The sequence below is a fragment of the Pongo abelii genome, chromosome 1 (genome assembly GCF_028885655.2).
Source record: "Pongo abelii isolate AG06213 chromosome 1, NHGRI_mPonAbe1-v2.0_pri, whole genome shotgun sequence".
Classification (NCBI taxonomy): Eukaryota; Metazoa; Chordata; class Mammalia; order Primates; family Hominidae; genus Pongo; species Pongo abelii.
Genome location: NC_071985.2, coordinates 18,428,835 through 18,450,149, shown reverse-complemented (window position 1 = coordinate 18,450,149; position 21,315 = coordinate 18,428,835). Strand labels below are relative to the sequence as shown.

The following is a 21,315-nucleotide window of genomic DNA, read 5'->3' as shown; positions in this document are numbered from 1 at the left end:
GCCTGTCCTGTGGATCAACTGTAAGGCTTAATTACCGAGTGACAACACTGGTTGTTGTCACTGATAATGACAGCACCCTGGACACGTTGACCAACTGAGAGCCTCCCAACCGCAGCTCCATGCACAACTGTGCTTCTGCTATAGTTATTTCTATATTTACTTCTCTACAAATAAATATATTACAGGAGTGAGGTAATCACACTCCTTGGTATTTACCCAGATGAACTGAAGACTTAGGTCCACACAAAAAACCTACACACAGATGTTTTACTCATAATTGCCAAAACTTAGAAGCAACCAAGATGTGTTTCAGTTATTGGATAAGTAAACTGTGATACATCCAGACAATGGAACACTATTTAGCAAGAAAAAGCAATGAGCTACCAAGCCATACAAAGACATGGAAGTACCTTAAATGAGTATCACTAAGTGAAAGAAGCCAATCTTAAAAGGCTGCATACTGTATGAATCCAACCATATTACATTCTGGAAAAGGTAAAACCATGGAGAGAGTTAAAATATCGTTGGTTGCCAGGGGTTGGGGGGAGGGAAGGATAAATAAGTGGAACACAGAGAATTTTTAGGGCAGTGAAACTCCTCTGTGTGATATTATAGTGGTGGGTACATGTCATTATTCATTTGTCAAGATGCATACAGTGGACAACCCAAGAGTGAACCCTAAACTATGGACTTTGGGTGGTAACGATGTGTCAATGTATGTTCATTAGCTGTCACAAATGCACCACTGTGGCATGGATGCTGACAGTAGGGGAGCCAGAGAGGTAATGAGAACTTTGTACTTTCTGCTCAATTTTGCTATGAATCTAAAACTGCTCTAAAAAATTAAGTCTATTCAAAAAGAGGAGAGTAAGGAAGAATGATTAAAATATGTTCTTTTTTTACCAACTGCTTATTTTTAGCAAGTATTGTTTACATATTTATGGAATCCATGCTTTTCCCTTTGACTTGTAATATTTTTAACTCTGCTGAGATAAGGGGGTTTCCATAACTGGAAATACAACACTGCAGTTCCAAAGACAGAAAAACAGTCCTGATTTAACCACTGGGCATGTTTTCCATCATGAATACGAATCCAGAAACTCAGGCCTCCATAGATTACAGCAAAACAAAAACTCAGCACGAGCATGGTAATGGGAACAGGATACAGAGTAGGTGGAGGAAATGCTAAAGAAATGAGCAAAATATGACAGGAAGTCTAAACAAATAGGTCTCATCTTCCTTCATTTATTCAGAAGAAGAAGAAGAAATAGATATTTTCTCCAGTACTATGGGAATCCCTTGCTTAGAGTGTAAAAGTGACTCTTATCAATTAAAAGATGACTCCACACCTGTCGCCATGCTTCCTGTCCTCCCTCCCTGCATGTCGGTGACCAAGTCACTTCAATTCTTTGCTAAACCTGTTCCCTGGCTGCCACTGGGCTACCCTCCCACAGGAGCCAGCAGGCAGAGGTGCCTGGGGAGGAGAGGCCTAAGCCGCTGCCTTAGCTCCCAGGGCACCAGGCCACGTGCTACTCAGGGCAGAGAACCCACAACATGAAAGGGAAGCTCACAGAACAGGCCCGACCGCCCTCTCCTCTCAGCCCATGGAACTGGAATTGAAGCAGGGTCATCTCAGCTCCTGCCCAGGGCCCCAGGTAGAGGGACTCAGAAAACCCTGCCATCCTTTCTAAAACATCCATGGATACACCAGGCACAAGGTGGGAATCATAATTCAAACATTCCACCTTCCTTAAAAATGAGTCCAAAATGCTGAGAAAGCAACTCCCTAATTTTCTTTTTCTTTTTTTTATTTTTATTTTATTGTTTTAATGTCAGATTTCAAAAAGAAAAGTCCAGTCTCCTAAAGGGAAAGGGGATGAGGAAACTTCACATGTCATTAGTCCTGCATTGAGAGGCCACACAGCAGCCAAACTCAAATCTAACAAAGATGTAAGGCTCAAGAAAGTTCTGAAGCGATTGATTCTACCAGCTGTTTTATAATGCTGCTTCTGCCTGGTTTGAAACTTTTAACAATAATGTACAGGTAAAAACTTTTATAATAAATTGGTTTACTTTAGAAAGCAAACCTCTAGGCTGGCCAGCACACAGGCCCCTAGGTTTGCAGAAAGGTCTTTTGCAGATAGCTCTAATGACACAGAGCGGGTGTAGCAGCTCAGCAGTTTGCTAAACATAGGTACCCATAGCCGCAGCACCTGTGGCGTCCTCTAGCCTAAGGACTAAGAAGCCACAGGCAATGCAGCAGACGTAGGGAGGCAAAAACAGCTTCAGCAAAGGAAGCTAAGGCCAAGAGGAATAAGAGAGCAACAGCAAGTCCCCAGGTTCCTGTAGGAGGGGCGGAGATGAAGGCACTGGAGGGACACGGCAGTGGATCATGCCAAGCTATTGAAGAGGTGACAGAGCTGTCTGGCTCCGGGGTCTTTAAAAATCCACGTTCCACAACATGTGAAACCCCGATTAAGGATACTGAAACACCCTTCCTGCCCAGCTCCACCGTATGGAGAGATGGAAGAGGCAAGTAGGTCCACGCGAACAAGACACACCAGCTGCCAAAGCTCCCCAGTCATCTGCTTAGGGCCCATCTGGAGCCAAGAATGTATCACAGAACGCAGAACCCTGTAACTCTCACCATGTACTCAGATCTCGCTAGATCAGTGACAAGGAGATTGGGGGCAGGAGCAGGGAGCAACACATTCCTAACAATTCAGAGGTGTGTGGGGTTTTCTCCTTGTGGATAACAGGAAACAGTAGAAGCACACAGGGTGATCCTTCTAAAATAAAAACCTTTCCCCTCCCAAAGTAAGCCATTCCCGAAACCCTACTGCTGGAGGAAGAACGTGGCAATCAAGCAGCGTGGGTGAAAGACTGTCAAAAGCATCCATTTGTAAACCTGCCTTAATGTTCTTACCAAAATACTGGACCCAAAGTGCACGTCCCCAATGTCTGGGCCTGCTCCAAGCCAGGCCACCGAGTTGGAAAGAAACTCTGTGAGCCATTGGTTCTGCCACCAGACTTCACAGAGAGGCAAACTACCCCTTAAGAGGGGCGGCACCTTGCTGCTGGCATGGCCAGGACAAGAATCCAGGACTTGGGGCTCCAAAGGCTCCTCTCCTTTTGCTGGTTGAGAAGCGTTCTTCCAGCAGCAGCTCCACATTCTCCACAAAAGGGGGTTGGGGGCTGTGGGAAGTGGCTGGGGCCTAGGGTGAAGCTATACTTCTGTGCTTTTTTACTGAGATCATATGTTCACACATGGGGATTTTTAAAGGAGTTGGTAAAGATTATGGGAGGATAAAGTACTCTAAGCTAAAATGCCTTGTCTCTAATATAACAGGCCTTGAGAAATATTTGCTTTGTTGATTTCCAAGGAAGCAAGAACCTAAAGACTGATAGGTCCCTTCACGGCTTCAATACTCAAAGGCAGCAGCCTCCTTCCCTGAGGAGAACCAGGTTAAGTTATCAAGGCAAGGGACCATCTGGGCCTCAGGCGAGAGGATGAGGATGAAAACACACACAGATGCCACACCTGTCAGATGCACACGCAACTTCAGTGAGTGAACTGCCCCTGACCACATCAAAACCACCAAGATCTGTGATCAGCATCATATAATCAATTTCTATTTGTTCCTGCAATACACAAGAAATGTCTAGAAGATGATCACCACATTTGGAGGCTATATTTGCATGCTCTGACTTAAAATGTTGCTATGTGAGATAGAAAAACATTACTGGCAATGGGGGAGAGGATACCATTCAAAGAAATAGGCAGTGTCCTTCAGGGCAGCAGAAACGGCTGTGGAGGCCCCAGGACCACATCAGAAGACTGATCAGTGGGAAGAGACATTGGGCCCCACTCTATCTAGTTTACAGTCCTTTAGGACAAACTTGGGGTCACCTATTTGGGGGTACCTCTGTTCAGCAGCCTATCCTGTCCTTATCCACCATCCCTATGCCCAGGAGCTGGCCCTCCTCCATGAATGATCTCCTGGGGACAACAATGAGACAACTGACTCCACTTTGGTGCCAACCTCTGGTGCAGTCCAGGGGAATTTAAATTCCCTACTGCTATTAACCTACGCAGCCACTGCAGGCAAAAATGTACCCTGGGCCACGTTCCTATGTACCTCTGTTAAAATTCAGGGTCTACCTGCCCCTCTGCTGTCTGAGCTGAGGCTGGTCAGGGGCATTTCAGAACATGCTCTCAGCTGGTTTTGCAAAGCTGAGATTCAATTCTCCTGAGTTGCTCCTGGAAGGACATGCAGGCACCACAGCACGGCATAGTTCCACTTGCTTTTAAATCACACTGAGTTTACAAATTCAGAAACAGCTCAGTCTGGCACCAGATGAGGAATGAGAATAAAAAATTAACTTGGCCACATTCTTCCTCGTCAGTAATACTGGGCTCTTCTATGACATAGGCTTTTTGATCATGAGTAGGTGTGTAGATATTCTTAGCTGGACACCAAGCTAAGGGAAAATGACAGTCACTCTCCAACATTTGTAAGTACTTAGAAGTTTACTTCCTGTCATGTTTATTCGTGACTTTTCCAAAGGAGTGCTGCCTGCTTTTTCATCTCCCAAATCTGGGCGCAAACACTGCACACATGTCTTTATAAATACACATATTTTCCCACTGAAAATGTTTCAGCTCTAGGAATACATTTTAAAACCTATATTTTCCCCTCCCCAGTTTACCACACCCTTGTTTTTCCTGGCAAAGCCATCAGAATTTGAAGTCCAGTAGAGAATTTCCTTTTGATTCCATCAGAATAAAGAAACACTGGCAGCATCCTTCAGTCATTTCACTTTTCCCTCACATTAAAGTGGGTTTATGACCATGAACACTTCGTATTAATAAATGTCTCAGCACACCCAAGCCTGAAAATCTGATCTAAACCTCCTTAACTTGAATTCCATCCACAATCCACAACTTCCTCGGAAAAAAAAAAACTCTCCCAGCTTCTCCTTCCTCTACCCCAAGAAACAGCCTTAACAGCGAGCGATTTCATTCTTAAACTCTTTGCTCAGCTTGACTTTGCTCCTCACGGCAAAAGTTGAGTTTGAAACGCCAAAGAGTCACAGTGCAAATTCTAATGGCACCAAACAGGCTTCGGTTAAACACATTTCTAAGAAAAAGAAGACCAAGTTTCTGAACCCCACAGAAGATTCAGGCGTTTGTGACTAAGTGTGGGTCATCCCTGAGCTTTTTCTGGAACAGATTCAGCGCTTCTACCTTCACAATGACTGCCCCTCTAGCAGTCTGGACAATGTCTAGATCTGAGACCTAAATATGCTCTGTTATGTGGCCAAGACTTACTGGAGCTCATTTAAACTTATCATCCCTCAGTTTTTTGGTGGAAAACAGGGCCACCATGCTCACCCTTAAAACATACGCTGGGCATTGTGCTCACTTGGAAAACATCTTAGGGTGATGGATGGGTTTCCCTCCTTATCTTGGAAGACACCTTTTCTTTCTTGTTACCTGGCTTGGCAATTTTACTTTCCCCATACATCTCATCACAAGTATTCATGTTAGTATATATCATCTGCTCAGTGCCTTCACGGGCAGGCACGGGGTGGGCGTTATTATCCCTGTTTTACACAGTGGAAACTAAGGCTCTAAGAAGTTAATTCACCCACCGCCATACAGGTAGTAAGTAGCAGAGCTGGATTAAAACCCAGGCTTGTCTGGTTTAAAATTGCTTGTTGTTTCCACTTTGGTCAGCCTCGCCTACGACAGCTCCGGGAGAAGTCTCTGGAGTCCGTGCGAGCCGGCAGATCAGGTCTAGATGGAGGTTCTTTAACGACCCCACCTCTCGGCGATCTCTTAACCAACTCCCCCAGCGGAGCCCCCACCCCCCGAACTTCGGCTCCGGGGCTCCCCTCCCACCCACTGCCATCCCTGCCTTTTCCTTTCCAGCCCCTACCAGCTGGGGCGGCCTCACGCCGGCAGGTGCCCACCGGGCCGGGGCGCCTCGGGGCGCCGGGCGGGGAAGAGGGTCCGCGGCCAGGCCCGCACCTACCTCGTCCCCGAAGCGCACCACCTTCTGGCCCGTGGGCCCGCGCAAGCCGGGGAAGCGCGTGAGCTCCTCCGAGTCCCCGGGGTCTCGGGGCGCCGGGGCGCGCGGCCCCACCAGGCACCGGTCGATGATCTCGTCCTGCTGCGCGGGCGGCAGCCGCGCCCACTCGGGCCCGTACTTCTCGCGGATCTTCTCCTTGTCCTGCATGATCTTCCTGGCCATGGGGCTCAGCGACGAGAAGTAAGTGAAGCGCTTTCGCTCCCGGTCGTCCAGAGGCCGGTTCCCGCTCATGACCGCCGAGCGCGAGGCCGCGATCGCCGCCGCCATGGACGCCATGCCCGGCCTGCCCGCCGCTCCCGGCCCGCGCCCCGCCCCTCGCTGTGCCCGCCCCCGCCCCGCCCCGCGCCGCCCGGAGCCCCGCCCCCTCCGGGAACCCCGCCCTGCACCGCCGCGTACCCGGGTCTCCTAGCCAACCCAGCTCCCCAAGCCCCGGGACCTCGGTCCTCCGCAGCCCCCTCCCCGGGAGCTCCTCCCTCCGCGCCTCTCCCCCTGCCACCCCCTCGCGGACCCCGACGAGTCCCCCTTTACGCCTCCATAGTGGATTGCCGCGGTGCCCGCAGGTTTCGGGCTCCCCTTAGCCGGCTCAGGTGGTAGCCGGCGTGTCCCCGAGCCCGCGCCCGGCGCTCTGAGAGGGTGGCCGTGGTTAATTCCCAGTAGTGACCGCCATAGCGCCACGTGGCCACTGCTTGACAAAGGAAACTTTTTTCAACCTCCAGTGAGCCTAAGAAAGCCCCAGCATTTCAGGCCGAGCCGCTGGCTGCCTGGCTTCTGTTTTTACTCCTTTCCTTCTGTCCCTTTCCGGGACGAGCCACACCTTCTCTGCTTTCTCTGGGCCCGTCCAGGACGCTGGGCCCGGAGCCTGGCGCGGAGCTGCAGATAGCCGGGGGCGCAGGGCAGCCCGGAGGCCGGAGGGCGACCTGGAAGGCTGGACCCGTGCGGGGCGTCTGGTGCTCAAGGAAAGTCAGCTCCCGCCGCCCCTCAGGGCCAGGAGGGTGCATGAAGTAGCCGGTGACCCAGGTGCCTTTCCCCAACCCAAGGAGCTCAGAACTCTTGGCAGTTCGATGTTTGCAAACAAACCAAAGAGGAGCAAAAAGTTTTCAGACTCAGAGGCGACATCCCAACAGGTAGGGGGCCAGGGTTTGTAATTTTGAGCTGTGTCCCAGACAGACCACAAAATTAAAATTATAGAGAGCCCCTGCTTCCCCCAGTCCCCTCTCTCCATCTGACTAATTTTAACAAGACTAACAGGACTCTGGTGAGAATTGTGTCCACTCGTAAAATAAAAAAACAAAAACAAAAACCAGCATTTCAGCTGTTATCCAGGGTCTTTGCATGGATAATTCAGAACACAAAAGTAGAAATAACTTGCAAAGTCCTATTTTAAATGTGAGATGGCCTCATCTTCCGGCCCAGAAATCCTCAGGATATTTTTGGAATGTCATGAATGTGGCAGGCTCTACAGTTAAAGACATTATTATCAACAGTGTTCACAACATAATATATTGAAGCAGGGAAAGGCAAGAACCACCAAATATAGTCTCCACAGTAAGTGGCGGATTATTTATGAGACCGGAAGTTTAAGGACAGTTTTTTGGAGTATGATCTTCTGTTTGAGTCGATGCTAGAGAGGCTCAGTACACTGACCTGAATCCCACTGATTTCTCTCCTCTAATCCTTGCTTAATAATGTAGGTAATGTTTAAAGATATATTCTTGAAATTAATTAACATCCCTAGGCTTGCTTTGATATTCATATAAGAAGCTGTCTGTACCCTTAGAAACTTGGTCTCATGCTGTTTTCAAAGCAGTTGTGAAAATAATTGTTGCTTTCAAAAAAAAAAAGCACAACCCCATGAGGTGTTTTGGGTCTGGCAATAATTGATTGTCAAAGAAGTTTTCAAGATAATAAAAGCGTGAGATAATTCAGGAACATTGGCCAAAGTATGTAAAGTCCGTGATCTGGATGATAAGGGGGTAACTGAAAGAAAAATGCTTCCAGATTATAAGAAGACACTCAGGGGAATTAAAATATGGCTCTAACAGATGACTTGGCTGAAATTAGAAATATTTTTTTTTTACATATATCTTTATCTACTCCTGGAGGGAATAAAAATAGCCAAACTCCGGCCGGGCACGGTGGCTCACGCCTGTAATCCCAGCAGTTTGGGAGGCCGAGATGGGCGGATCACGGGGTCAGGAGATCGAGACCACCCTGCCTAACATGGTGAAACCCCGGCTCTACTAAAAATACAAAAATTAGCTGGGCATGGTGGCACATGCCTGTAATCCCAGCTACTCGGGAGGCTGAGACAGGAGAATCACTTGAACCAGGGAGTCGGAGGTTGCAGTGAGCCAAGATCGCGCCACAACACTCTAGCCTGGCGACAGAGGGAGACTCTGTCTTTAAAAAAAAAAAAAGCCAAACTCCAAATATGTAATTAGGTTACATGGTCTGAATGTCTATGTCCCCCCAAAATTTATATGTTGAAATCCTAACTGGTAAGATGATGTGGGGCCTTTGGGGAGATGGTTAGGTCAGGAGGGCAGAGCCCTCATGAATGGGACTGGTGCCCCTATAAGAGACTTAAGGGAGCTCACTTGCCCCATCCACCGTGTGACCATACAGCAAGAAGGTGCCATCAAAAGGCACAACCTATGAGCCAGGAAGCAGAACCAGACACCAAGTCTGCGGGTGCCTTGATCTCAGACTTCCCAGCTTCCAGGTCTGTAAGAAATAAATTTCTATTGATGATAAGCCACTCAGTTTATAGTATTTTGTTATAGTGGCCCGAATGGACCAAGACTTCAAGTAAAATAGTGCGGGATGGCTATAGTGCTAAGCACCTGTCTCAGTCTCTTTGGGACGTGGTACCATAGACTGGGTGACTTCAGCAACAAACATGTATTTCTTACAGTTCTGGAGGCTGGAAGTCTGACATTAGGATGCCAGTGTGATCAGATTCTGGTAAGAGCCCTCTTCTGGGTTGCAGACTGCCAGCTTCTTGTTATATCCTCACATGGTGGAAAGAGGGATACAGCAAGCTCTCTCATGACTCCTGTAGGGCACAAATCCCTTTCCTAAAGACTCCATTCTCATGACCTCATCTAGTCCTAAGTACTTTCTTCAGGCCTCACCTCCTAATACCATCACATTGTTCACACAATGAAGAGGCTAACACGTGGTCCCTGACCCACGGAAATGCTTTCAAACCTTGCAGTGGTCCAAAGGGTATCCCTTTAATCATCAGCATTTTACTGAGGCATTTGCTACTTTATGTTAAGCAGTATGGGGGGAGATGAAAAGGGTGTGGGAACAGCATTATTTCCGTGGGTGATGAATGATCGGGGTCCCACACAAGATCGGCTCTCCAGGGCCTTGAGCGCACTCTACTGGGTCTGTGTAAGCAACCTCAGGTTTTCATATGTGCTATGGTTTCATATTTGTCTCCTCCAAAACTCATGTTGAAATTAAATCCTCAGTGTGGCAGTATTGAGAGGTGGGGCCCTTAACAACTGGTTGGGTTATGAAGGCTCTGCTCTCATGAATGGATTAATCCATTCATGGACCAATACTGGGTTAATGGATTAATGGGTTATCATGGAAGTGGGACTGGTGGGTTTTTTGTTTTTGGCTTTTTTGTTTTGTGTGTGTGTGTGTATGTGTTTTGTTTTTTTTGTTGTTTTTTTTTTTGAGGCAGAGTCTCACTCTGTCGCCCAGGCTGGAGTGCAGTGGCGCGATCTCAGCTCACTGCAACCTCCGCCTCCTGTGTTCAAGCGATTCTCCTGCTTCAGCCTCTCGAGTAGCTGGGACTACAGGTGTCTGCCACCACGCCTGGCTAATTTTTTATATTTTTAGTAAAGACAGAGTTTCCCCGTGTTAGCCAGGATGGTCTCGATCTCCTGACCTCGTGATCCACCCACCTGGGGCTCCCAAAGTCTTGGGATTACAGGCGTGAGGCACTGCACCCAGCCAACTGGTGGTTTTATAAGAAGAGCAGAGAAATATGAACAATCATGCTCAGCCCCTTCACCATGGGATGCACTATACCACCTGGGGACTCTGCAGAGAGTCCTCACCAGCAAGAAAGACCTCGCCAGATGCAGCCACTCAAACTTGGACTTGTCAGCCTCCATAATTGTAAGAAGTGTATTCCTTTTCTTTTTCTTTTTGTATTAATTCAGGGGGTACAAGTGCAGTTTTGTTACATGGATATATCACCTAGTGATGACCATCCCCTGAAAAATGTACATTGTACCCATTAAGGAATTTCTCATCACGTACCCTCCCACCTTTTTTTTTTCTTTATAAATTACCTAGTTTCAAGTGTACTGTTTTAACCAGAATGTGGACTAAGACAACATGGCATTCGTTCCTGGAATGCTTTTCTTAGCAATTAGGGAGGCCAGATATGGTGGCTCACGCTTGTAATCCCAGCACTTTGGGAGGCCAAAGCAGGTGGATCACTTGAACCCAGGAGTTTGAGACCAGTCTGGGAAGCATGATGAAACCCCATCTCTACAAAAATTACAAAAATTAGCCAGGTGTGATGGTGTGCACCGGTAGTCCCAGCTACTTGGGAGGCTGAGGTGGGAGGATCACTTGAACCCGGGGCAGTCAAGGCTGCCGTGAGCCAAAATCACGCCACTGCACTCCAGCCTGAGTGACAGAGCTGTCCCCACCGCCCCTGCCCCCGCCTCCACCCAAAAAAAAGAAAAAATATTAGGGAGACATAGCAACAAGTGCTTTAACTGAGTCAAACTGTCTCTGGTGTCCTGAGCTGTGGAATTCTTCCTTGGCAAGTGTCATTTCAGTTATTTTCCTCAGAAATGTTCTTGAGTGACCACTAGAATGCAAACTTTACAATAAGGAGAACCTTATCTGTCTTGTTTACTGTTGTAAACAACAATGCCTTATTCATAGTGAAGGAATTATGAATTATGAAGGAATGAATAAGTATTCCATAATTGGCATCATTAATTCCCTCTCTACAGAAAAGAAAACTGAGGCATCAGCAGAAGAGACTCACCTAAGCTTGTCCCTGACCACCTGCGCACCTCATAGTTTGGGACGGAATTGAGATCACGGAACAGGGTTCCCTTGTCTTTTGTTAAATCTGTAACATTGGATTGATGTATCTAAGGTTAACTATTGGATGTAATAATAATGATATTAAAAACTGACCTTAAAGGCACAATTTATTAAAGTTTCCAAGTCACTTACTTGTAAGTCAAGTCAAACGTAGCACTAATTTGTCAGTGTAACAATCGAATACCCAAAGTGATGGCCAACATTCCCATTACACATCTGACATCTTGACTAACAGTCATAGCCCTGGAACTCTTCTCCCTAGGCCAGCCCCATTTAAAAAATCCATTAATCCCAGTGTTTTGAGAGGCCAAGACAGGAATATTGCTTGAGGCCAGGAGTTTGAGACCTGCCAGGACAACATAGTGAGACTCCATCTCTACAAAAATAAAATAAAATAATTAGCCAGGTATGGTGGCACACACCTGTAGTCCTAGCTACTCGGGAGACTGAGGCAGGAAGATTGCCTGAGCCCATGAGTTTGAGGCTACAGTGAGCTATGATCATGTCATTGCACTCTACCCTGGGTGACAAAGCAAGACCCTGTCTCTAAAAAAACATAACAATTTTATTGAGAGAGAGAGACAGCAAGGCTGGCTGGTCTCGAGGAAGAGAAATAAACCTCTACAAGAAAACTGCCACACCCTGTTTGAGCCCAACCTGTTCACCCTCAAAGACAGAATGACTGTCTTCCCCTTCTGTCTGCACTCCTGGCTGTTCACAGAGCACATCAACAGGGAAATGCTCTCTGTTCTACTCATGTCTTACTGGTGTCTTCCAGTAGAAATTCACTTTATCATTTAAAATAATTAATTCTATATTTGTTTCTTTGGCATTTGTGCTTACCATATTCTCACATTTTATCTGATCCCCCTGCTTAGAAAAGTGAAATTGACATTATTGAGCGTCTCCTCTGCAACAGGCACTGTGAAATCACATTAGTCAGATGTTGTCCATTAGTTAGACATTTTTCTATTAGTTAGATGTTTTGTCTATGTTTTAATGAGAACCTGCTATCAAAGAACTAAATTCTGTTTTCTTTCCCAGCTTGGCTTGAAGGAGTACTTTAGGACTCAGAACAAAAGGATGAAGACAGCAGCTAAAATAGAACACACCGGCAGAGACGTTCAGCTCCTCGAGCTGTGCTTCCACAGCTCAAGCATGGCAGAGTGGCCTTGTTAAATAAGAGTTCAGGGTGCCACCCTGACAGTTTCTGATTCAGTAGGTCCCCAGTAGGAACCAAGAATCCTTTTTTTTTCTTTTTCTTTTTAATAGAGTCAGGGTCTTGCTGTGTTGCCCACGTGGGTCTCAAACTCAAGCAATCCTTCCACCTCAACCTCCCGAAGCACTGGAATTCCAGGCATAAGCCACCGTGCCTGGACAAGAACGCTTTCTTTTTTAACAAGTTTCTAAATGATGCTGGTCTACTGGTCCTGGGACCACACTTTGAAATTGGTGGGATAGGAGGCTGGGATCTTTATCCATTGACTCAACTCCCATTCCCCATGGTTGAAAGTTGCCCTGGGGCATCCCTGGGAGGCCTGGGGGCTGACAAGATTCAAATGTTTTGGTGAAAAGCCCCAAGACAGTGAAGTGGGGTGTGCTTGAAGTGGGGTACCGTCATCACCCACCTACCCACCACAGAGGTGGGCTAAAAGCTAAGGCGTGGCTCACAAAAATCTTCTGCTAAATACCTGTCTGTGCCTCCATTTCTTCCTCTTTAAGATGGGGATAACTGTACCAGTGTTCTAGGGTAACATGTCACCACCCTTGAATACAGTGTTGCTCCCTGTCGTGACTCACGGACAGGTTACCAGACCGGAGCCTCCAGCAATCCAGGAGCACAAACAAGGATGCCTTAAAACAAAACTTGTGTTCAGGGTACCCTTTGCTGCCTCAGAGGAAATCAGAATGACCTGGTGGACAACTGTTCATAAGGACAAGAGCCAGCATCACTGCCTTTGAGTCCCAACCTACTCAAATCCATCTTCTGCACTGCACCACCTCATCATATCCCAGATATTGTTAGTGTCATGTCATTTCATGACTCAGGAGCTGCGGGTGACTTTGGTAAGAGCAGAGCAGTCACTGTCTCATCTGTCACCTCCTCCCCTCACCTCTGTGCAGACAACGCCCAGGGAGCCTGCCTCTTGCTGTCCTTTTCAAAGCTTTCTGGGTCTCTCCTCTGTGCCTTTGATCCAGTCTTTCATGCTGCCCAGAACACTGTCTCTTTCTCCCATGCCAGTGACATCCATTACTTTCTTCAAGGTCTGACTCAAAACTCAGCACTCGGCCGGGCACGGTGGCTCATATCTGTAATCCCACCACTTTGGGAGGCCAAAACAGGCAGATCATGAGGCCAGGAGATTGAGACCATCCTGGCTAACACAGTGAAACCCTGTCCTACTAAAAATACAAAAAATTAGCCGGGCATGGTGGCAGGTGCCTGTAGTCCCAGCTACTCGGGAGGCTGAGGCCTGAGAATGGCATGAACCTGGGAGGCGGAGCTTGCAGTGAGCCAAGATAGCACCACTGCACTCCAGCCTGGGTGAAAGAGCGAGACTCTGTCTCAAAAAAAAAAAAACTCAGCACTCGGGAAATTTCCCCTCCAGGGAGACAAGATCACGCAGAGCACAGAGAACCTTGGTGGGAGGCAGAAGCCCTAGGTTTGTTTATGTTCTGGCTCAGACACTTTGCAGCCTCATAGATGACATTAAACAAGCTCCTTAGCCTGTTATCTTACTTTGGGCTACACTAAAAGCAGAGACTATGATATGGACTTGGATATGTGTAGTTAATTTGGGAAGTGATCCAGGGAAGCCGGAATGAAGGGTGGGAAGCAGGAAAAATGAAACAATTATGTGTCATTGAGCCCACTGCTCCTGTGGGCTACTGGAGATCAGTCACACGGGGCACTCTCTGTGAACCGTGTTCAAAGCCCCTCAGAATTGGCCCCCCAAAGAACGGGAGGCTGAGATCTCTATCTATTGACTCAACTCCTATTCCCCATGGTTGAAGGTTGCCCTGGGGGCACCACTGGGGGCTGATAAGACTCAAAGGCTTTCGAGAAAAGCCCTGAGACAGTGAAGTGAGGTGTGCTGGAAGTGGAGCACTGTCACCACCCACCTGCCCACCACAAAGGTGGGCTAAGGGTGAAGTATGGCTCACAAAAATCTTCTGCTAAATACCTGTCTGTGCCTCAGTTTCTTCCTCTTTAAGATGGGGTAACTATCCACATTTTAGGGTAGCGTCAAATGACAGAGATGACATATGCAAAGGCCCCTCCCTCAGCACATGCCAGCCACCCCAGCTCCCTGACTCTGTGTCCACTCGACACTTACAACTGTTGTATTCGTCATGTCTACCTGCAGGTATGGTCCCTCAGTGTTATCTATGGCTATTTCAGGTCTTTTATCTTAGCTGAAGATAAGGGCAGGTTCTTCCCTTCTTTTTCTGTCACCCATCTCAAAGTGCCTACCACACAGCTGAATGCCAAGTAGGTCCTTGGTACAAATGGGTGTCGAGTGAATTTGCTGTCCCAAAACAGTCATCTGTGAGCCTGTTCTCTTCCATGGAGATGCCCTGCAAGGCCGTGGAGAAGTCCCAGGGCAGCGTCCTAGCCTGCTTCTTACAGCTGAGAGACCAGCTCCAACATTGCGTGAGCCCATTGCCAAACTGCTGGTGAAGTGCCATGCTCTGTGGCAAACACATGGCAGCTTGGGGAGGGAAGTCTTCTGACGCCCTGAGCCCTGGCAGAGCAATGGGCAGTAGATCAAGCTGGCCTGCCCTGCGTGGGCCTTCAGCAGGGATGCAGGCGAGGCTCCCAGAAGACGATGACTCAGGCCTGCATCTGTGACTGGTTATTCTAGATGCTGCCCTGCAATGGGACTGTTCTCTGCTCCCCCCACCCCCGGCACCGGTACAGCACGGGAATGCATGAGAGTGAGCCTTGGTTTCTTTAGGGGAGTCACTGCGTAATTGGAGAGCAGTGTGGCAAGACAAAGGAGGGCCAGGGCAAGTAAGGGAAGATGAGAAGATGATGTTCCAAACTACTCTCGGCATCAAATGTGCTTTGAATATTTTGGATTATTTTTCCAGTTGTAGAGAGAGTTTTCCCTGAGACACTGGTTTGTCACCAAGTCAGGTGACGCTGGGTCTAGGGCACTTTCTGCATCTACAGCTTGGAACAGAATCGTCTTCTCTGGGCAAAACCACGTGACTCACATGAGGCTCAAAGCTGGACCCTTCTTGCTGTCTATACCATACTTAGCAAAGACACAGGCTTAACTGCTCTGTGAAAAATGCTAAACAACTTCTCAAAAACAATAAACATCTTCTACCTACCTGAATGTTTACATTTAGACAGGCCTTTAAGATTATTAGTCTCTATAAAAATACACAGGCATACCTCAGAGATAATTCAAGTTCAGTTCCAGGCCACTGCAATAAAGCAGATATCACAATAAAGCAAGTCACACAAATTTTGTGGTTCCCCAGTGCTTATCAAAGCTGTGTTTGCACTATACTGTAGCCTATTAAGTGTGCAATGATATTATGTCTTTAAAAAAAAGTACACACGTTATTTTAAAAAGACCTTATTGACAAAAAGTGCTGACAGACACAAAGTGAGCACATGCTCTTGGGGAAAATGGCACCGATAGACCATTCGATGCAGGGTTGCCACAAATCTTCAATTTGTAAAAAACACAGTATCTGCGAAGCATAATAAAGTGAAATGCAATAAAACAAGGTATACCTGTAAACAACTCTAAAATCAGTTATTTACTCTTTTTTCCCTTCACCTGGAATTCCTACCTGGTTATCTCTAACTACAGTAATCCCATCCTTAAGACCTTGCTCAAATGCCCCCTCCTCCAGGAAGTCCTCATGATCACCTCCACCCAAAAGAGCTCTTCCCTGGAGACAGAGGGAGGGCAGGCACAAAAAAGACAGTTTGTCTCCTTTATAGTTTGACCTCACATAAACTTTAGTGTCCTGGGAAGAATAATGCCAACATTTCCACACTATACATGTGGAAATGGCTTTAAACTCATATAAATCTTTGGTTTAATAACCATGTATAAATGCAGTTAGAGAGAGAGGGAGGATGAGGGAGATTTAAAAATAAGGCCAACGGAGAGGAGGCTATTAAACTATGTGGCAATGATTTATTGATTGAAAAGTAAAGGGAATTCCTCTCTGTCTTCTTCTAAATGATCGGTTTCCAACTTCTAAACACTCCCAGATGTGGAATGCATGTTTCTTCCTTCCATTCCTCTCTGCAGGCTGCCCTGACATTTGTTAAATGGGCTCCCGGGTCCTGGTTTGCAAATGTTGCCACTTTGAGATCCGTAGATGGTCATCCCTGGCTCCCTTGGGGAGTGTCCTGGAATCCACCAGCTCCATCTGCTCGACAAGAGACTTGAGTTTGTTCTGTTACCTCTTTCATCATTAGCCAAAGCTCCGGGACTTGGTTAAAACTTTAGGCAATTAAAAAGACTGACTTATGGAGATAGTAGTATTTTCACTATATCGTCCCTGCTTGAATGTATGTTCTTGAATTCCATTAACCTGAAATATATCAAAATACCAAGATGTTATGAAGAACAGGAACAAATATAGAAAAGTGAAAACAGTTGCCTGTGAAGTTTCTGCCAGATGAGAAGTAAGGGAGGACAGCCTTCCCTCTCAGATGGCTCCCCACCTTCGGGTCCATGAAAACCACTGGCCAGAGCCTCAGGGGAGCCTTCAGTTAATCTTTTTTAAATGAATGAGAGGTGGATGGAGAGGGCATCTCGCCTACAAGTTGGCCCCCAAATGTCATGTTGTGTTAATAATTCAGCTCATGGCTTCATACTGCAGGTCTACTCAAGGAAAAAATTATGTCATGCTTGCAACGGTCTTCAAAGTATGCCATCCTTTTCTTTCCTCTTCCGCTGCCACTAGCATATTCCAGGTCTAATTGTCTATCTGGTGTGCCTGGCCTTCCCAACTCCAGGTTACTCCCTCTCCAATCTCCCTGCACCCCTCTGCTGGCCTCCCCCTCCTCAATCACCCTGTCCCCCCTCTGCTGGCCTCCCCCTCCACAATCACCCTGCCCTGCCTCTGCCGGCCTCCCCCTCCTCAATCAGTCTGCCTCCCTCTGCCGTCCTCCCCCTCCTCAATCAGTCTGCCTCCCTCTGCTGTCCTCCCCCTCCTCAATCTCCCTGCCCCGCCTCTGCCGGCCTCCCCCTCCTCTATCAGTCTGCCTCCCTCTGCCGGCCTCCCCCTTCACAATCACCCTGCCCCGCCTCTGCCAGCCTCCCCCTCTCCAATCACCCTGCTCTCCCTCTGCCAGCCTCCCCCTCCTCAATCACCCTGCGTCCCTCTGCAGGCCTCCCCCTCTCCAATCACCCTGCACCCCTCTCCTGACCTCCTCCTCTTTCACAGACCCTCTGGTTGGGTGTCTTTATTTTTGTTATTACTTTAGATAGCAGCTCTTTCTGGCCTTCACCAGCATCACCAGTGACAGCACATCACCAAAGCCCCGGGTAGAGTCCATCTTCATTGCGACCTTTGTGCTTTGGTTTGCATCAGGCCTTTTGGTTAGAAAGCTGCTCTTCCTCAGGCCCACCTGTCCAAGTTCTACCAATTTCTGAAGGTCTGGGTTAAATGCCATCTCACCGACCTTTACCACATCCCCTCTCCTCTCTGCTATGGTCACTGTTGCTGCCATGGCCACAGCAGGAAGCAGACTGTGGGTACTGACTGCCACAAAAGGACAAGTCACACAGCTCCAGCAACCCCTGAGCAGCTGCTGCAAGGAGGTCACCTGATGACACAGGTGGCAGTGTGCCCACCCATGGACAAGCAGTCCCCAGAGAACCTCCTTGCCACATGTTGTCCCCATCCCCTTCTCCCTTTGGGTCTGGCACCTACAGCGGCTGTCACCTTCCACAATGCCCGTGTGAACTTCCTAGCGACATGGCACTCCTGTTGCCAACAAACAGAAATATGGAGGGCTCTGATTAAGCTCTTTTGAAAACATCATGAAACAGAGACCAAATCAAGGAAGCTACATTTCAGAAACATTAGTTATGTTCCTATATCAATAAACAATCGCTAGATGGGATCCACTATTGCAAAATCTCCCGATCTCCTCAGAAAAAGCAAAAACCACACTTGCCATGTATCCTGTATTTGGCGGAAAATCAAGGAACTCCCTGAGGTTAATTGTACCTACTTAATAGAAACTTTCATCTGAGAAGCACTAAGTACTTTGGACACGTTAGCACGTAGGTCCTAATAACACTCCTGTTAAGAACAAAGAGGTTAAATTTACTTCACCTAATGGTTGCGGAAACTAGTCTAGAGACAGAGAAAAAGTGATTTACTCAAGCTCAGGGAATATATCAGTGTTAGCGACGAGAATAAAACTCAGAGGCTGGAATCTCAAACTAGTGTACTATCACAGTATGTTACTCAATGCACACTCATTCATTTGTTCATTCATTCATTCATTCATTCTGTGCCAGACACTGTGCTAGGCTCCCAGAAACAACAATGAGCGTAAGACCCAGCTCATATCAAGCGTATCATCTAATAGATGAGGCAGAGAATAAAAAGCACACAGACAAAATCACTAGACTGTGCTAAGTGCTATGAAGGAAATAAGCATCCCCTGAATCCTTACCGGTGCCTGTCATTTGTTCTCATAGCATCCCTATGAAGAAAGTATTTTACAAGTAAGAAAGCAGAATCTCAACAAGGTCAGGTGCTTGCCCAAGGCCTCACCACTCACAGGTGGCAGAGCAGGAATCTAAACACACTACCCTTTCCCTCCAACAGCCATTCACCATGGAGCCAAAATGCATCCACACACTCCCAGAGCCAATCTCAGAAGGATAGACAAACACCAGGACTGCGCCAGAACTCCCTTTTCCTTCTAGTGTTGTGTCTCTTCTTCCCTGTTCATCAAGGAGAGGAGGCTGGTGGGTGGCACAGCCTTAGGAAGGAATGGTGTCTGTCTTCAACGCTTAGGAAGCTGTGAGACATTCTCTAAACTCCTGCTCCAAAGAATATGTCCATTCTAAGCAGTATATACACAGCAGAGTTAAGAAGCGTTAGTAGGGGCCAGTGTGGTAGCTCACACCTGTAATCCCAGCACTTTGGGAGGCCGAGGTGGGTGGATCACTTGAGGTCAGGAGTTTGAGACTAGCCTGGCCAACATGTTGAAACCCTGTCTCCACTAAAAATACAAAAATCAGCAGGGCATGGTGGTGCGTGCCTGTAATCCCAGCCATTCGGGAAGCCAAGGCAGGGAATGGCTTGAACCCGGGAGGCGGAGGTGGCAGTGAGCCAAGATCGCACCACCACTGCACTCCAGCCTGGGTGACAGAGTGAGATTCAAAAAAAAAAAAAAAAAGAAAAAAGAAAATAAAAAAGAAGAAGCATTAGCAAGTCCCTCTGAAACGGGAAAGGTTCCCTTGTCCCTCACAGGGCATGCAATGGGGTATGGCTCGCTTCTTCAGTGCCCCGCTGCTCAAACCTCTAGGGGAGCAATCAGATGGGCAGGCTGAGGGGCTCTGACCCCATGGCAGTATCGAGGGGTGAATGTTTACAGCTGAAGCCCCAGTGGGCGTGTGTTACAGGATGCTCTTTTAGTTTAGCCATCCGTAGGCGGCTTGTGTTAGTCAGCTCAATTGGACCCCTGCCTTATCGCCAGGACAGAGGGCTTTCTGTGTCCCGGGGTTCTTGCCTTGGTGTACCAGAAGAATCAGATCACACCTGCACTTGGGGAATGAGTTCAGGTGTTTTGAGTGAGAATAACTCTTGGCAGATGGGGAAAGCCAGAAGGGGATGGAGTGGGAAGGTTTTCCCCTGGAGTCGGGCTACTGAGCGGCCAACTCTTCTCTGACCAGCCCAGCTAAACTCCGAGCCGTTCCGCTGGTCAGTGGCCTGCTGGCCTGCCGGTACCTGTCAGTGTGCTCTTAACATCTAGCCGCCTGTGTGTTTACCTGCTAGGGTCTCAGGGTTTTTATAGGCACAGGATGGGGATGTGGCAGGCCAGGGTGGTCTTGGGAAATGCAACATTTGGGCAGGAGAACAAAAATCCCTGTCTTCATCTAGGTCTGCAGCCATGGGTCCGGAGGTGGAGCCAGCCCTAGCCAGGGACCACGCCCTAGAATGGAAAGACGTTCTCTCTGCCCTGGGTAACATAATAACGAGGCAGATAAAGGCTACATTGGAAATAGGCAGAAGCCACAGTGGGCTCTGCAGAGGAAATGCATAACTTTCTTGGAGGAGGAAAAGAAGAAAGGGTGAAGGATAAGGAGGTTCACCTGGCACACAGGTAGAGGAAGCATGGTGAGAAAGAGGCGGCAGAGTCTCTCAGCCCTGAGAAGAGACAAAGCATGGGGCCAGGGATCACTCCGACAGCCGGGACAGGGCACTCACAGGAGAGGAAGTGTGGGCGGGGAAGGTGGAGTGGCGGAGACCTCGAGGGTCCACATTGCATCAGAAGCTGCCTCTATTGCTTCCTTGTCTGCTTCCCCTGGCTCCACTCCTTTTGGGGTGAAGAACTGGCTTTATCTCACCACACTGTCTCTGACTCTCCTGTGTTTGCCTCATGATGGTCACGGCTAAGCTTGTGAAACTTAAAAACCAAAAGCGGGCCGGACGCGGTGGCTCACGCCTGTAATCCCAGGACTTTGGGAGGCCGAGGCGGGTGGATCACGAGGTCAGGAGATCGAGACCATCCCGGCTAACACGGTGAAACCCCGTCTCTACTAAATATACAAAAAAAAAAAAAAATTAGCCGGGCGTGTTGGCGGGCTCCTGTAGTCCTAGCTACTCGGGAGGCTGAGGCAGGAGAATGGCGTGAACCCGGGAGGCGGAGCTTGCAGTGAGCCGAGATGGCGCCACTGCACTCCAGCCTGGGTGACAGAGCGAGACTCCATCTCAAAAAAAAAAAAAAAAAAAAAAAGAAACCACCTCTTTTTCTCCTACAGACACAGAGCCAAGCACATGTAAGTCCAAAGTATCCTGGGTGGCCACTTCGCTGCTGTGGCCAAGTTTAGAAATGTGTTGAAAAGGGAAGCTGACCTCTGTGTTCTGCTGAGCACCTCTGTACCCTCCCTTCCCTGGGCAAATGATT

At 48.0% G+C, this 21,315-nt stretch overlaps 1 protein-coding gene and 1 long non-coding RNA gene across 2 annotated transcripts in view; one reads left to right on the top strand and one right to left on the bottom strand.

Moving 5' to 3' along the window:
• The window catches only part of C1H1orf198 (chromosome 1 C1orf198 homolog), a 29,862-nt gene extending 23,443 nt beyond the window's left edge, over positions 1-6,419 (bottom strand). The window contains exon 1 of the mRNA XM_002809315.6: positions 6,039-6,419. Coding sequence (XP_002809361.1) covers positions 6,039-6,371 — 333 coding nt within the window. The 5' untranslated portion in view covers positions 6,372-6,419. The remainder of the gene's footprint in view (positions 1-6,038) is intronic.
• A 54-nt stretch (positions 6,420-6,473) lies between these two features.
• On the top strand, positions 6,474-15,943 carry LOC134761510 (uncharacterized). The gene is made up of 2 exons (XR_010140199.1): positions 6,474-7,219; positions 12,228-15,943. It is a non-coding gene; the product is annotated as an uncharacterized LOC134761510 (long non-coding RNA).
• The last annotated feature ends 5,372 nt before the right edge of the window (positions 15,944-21,315 follow it).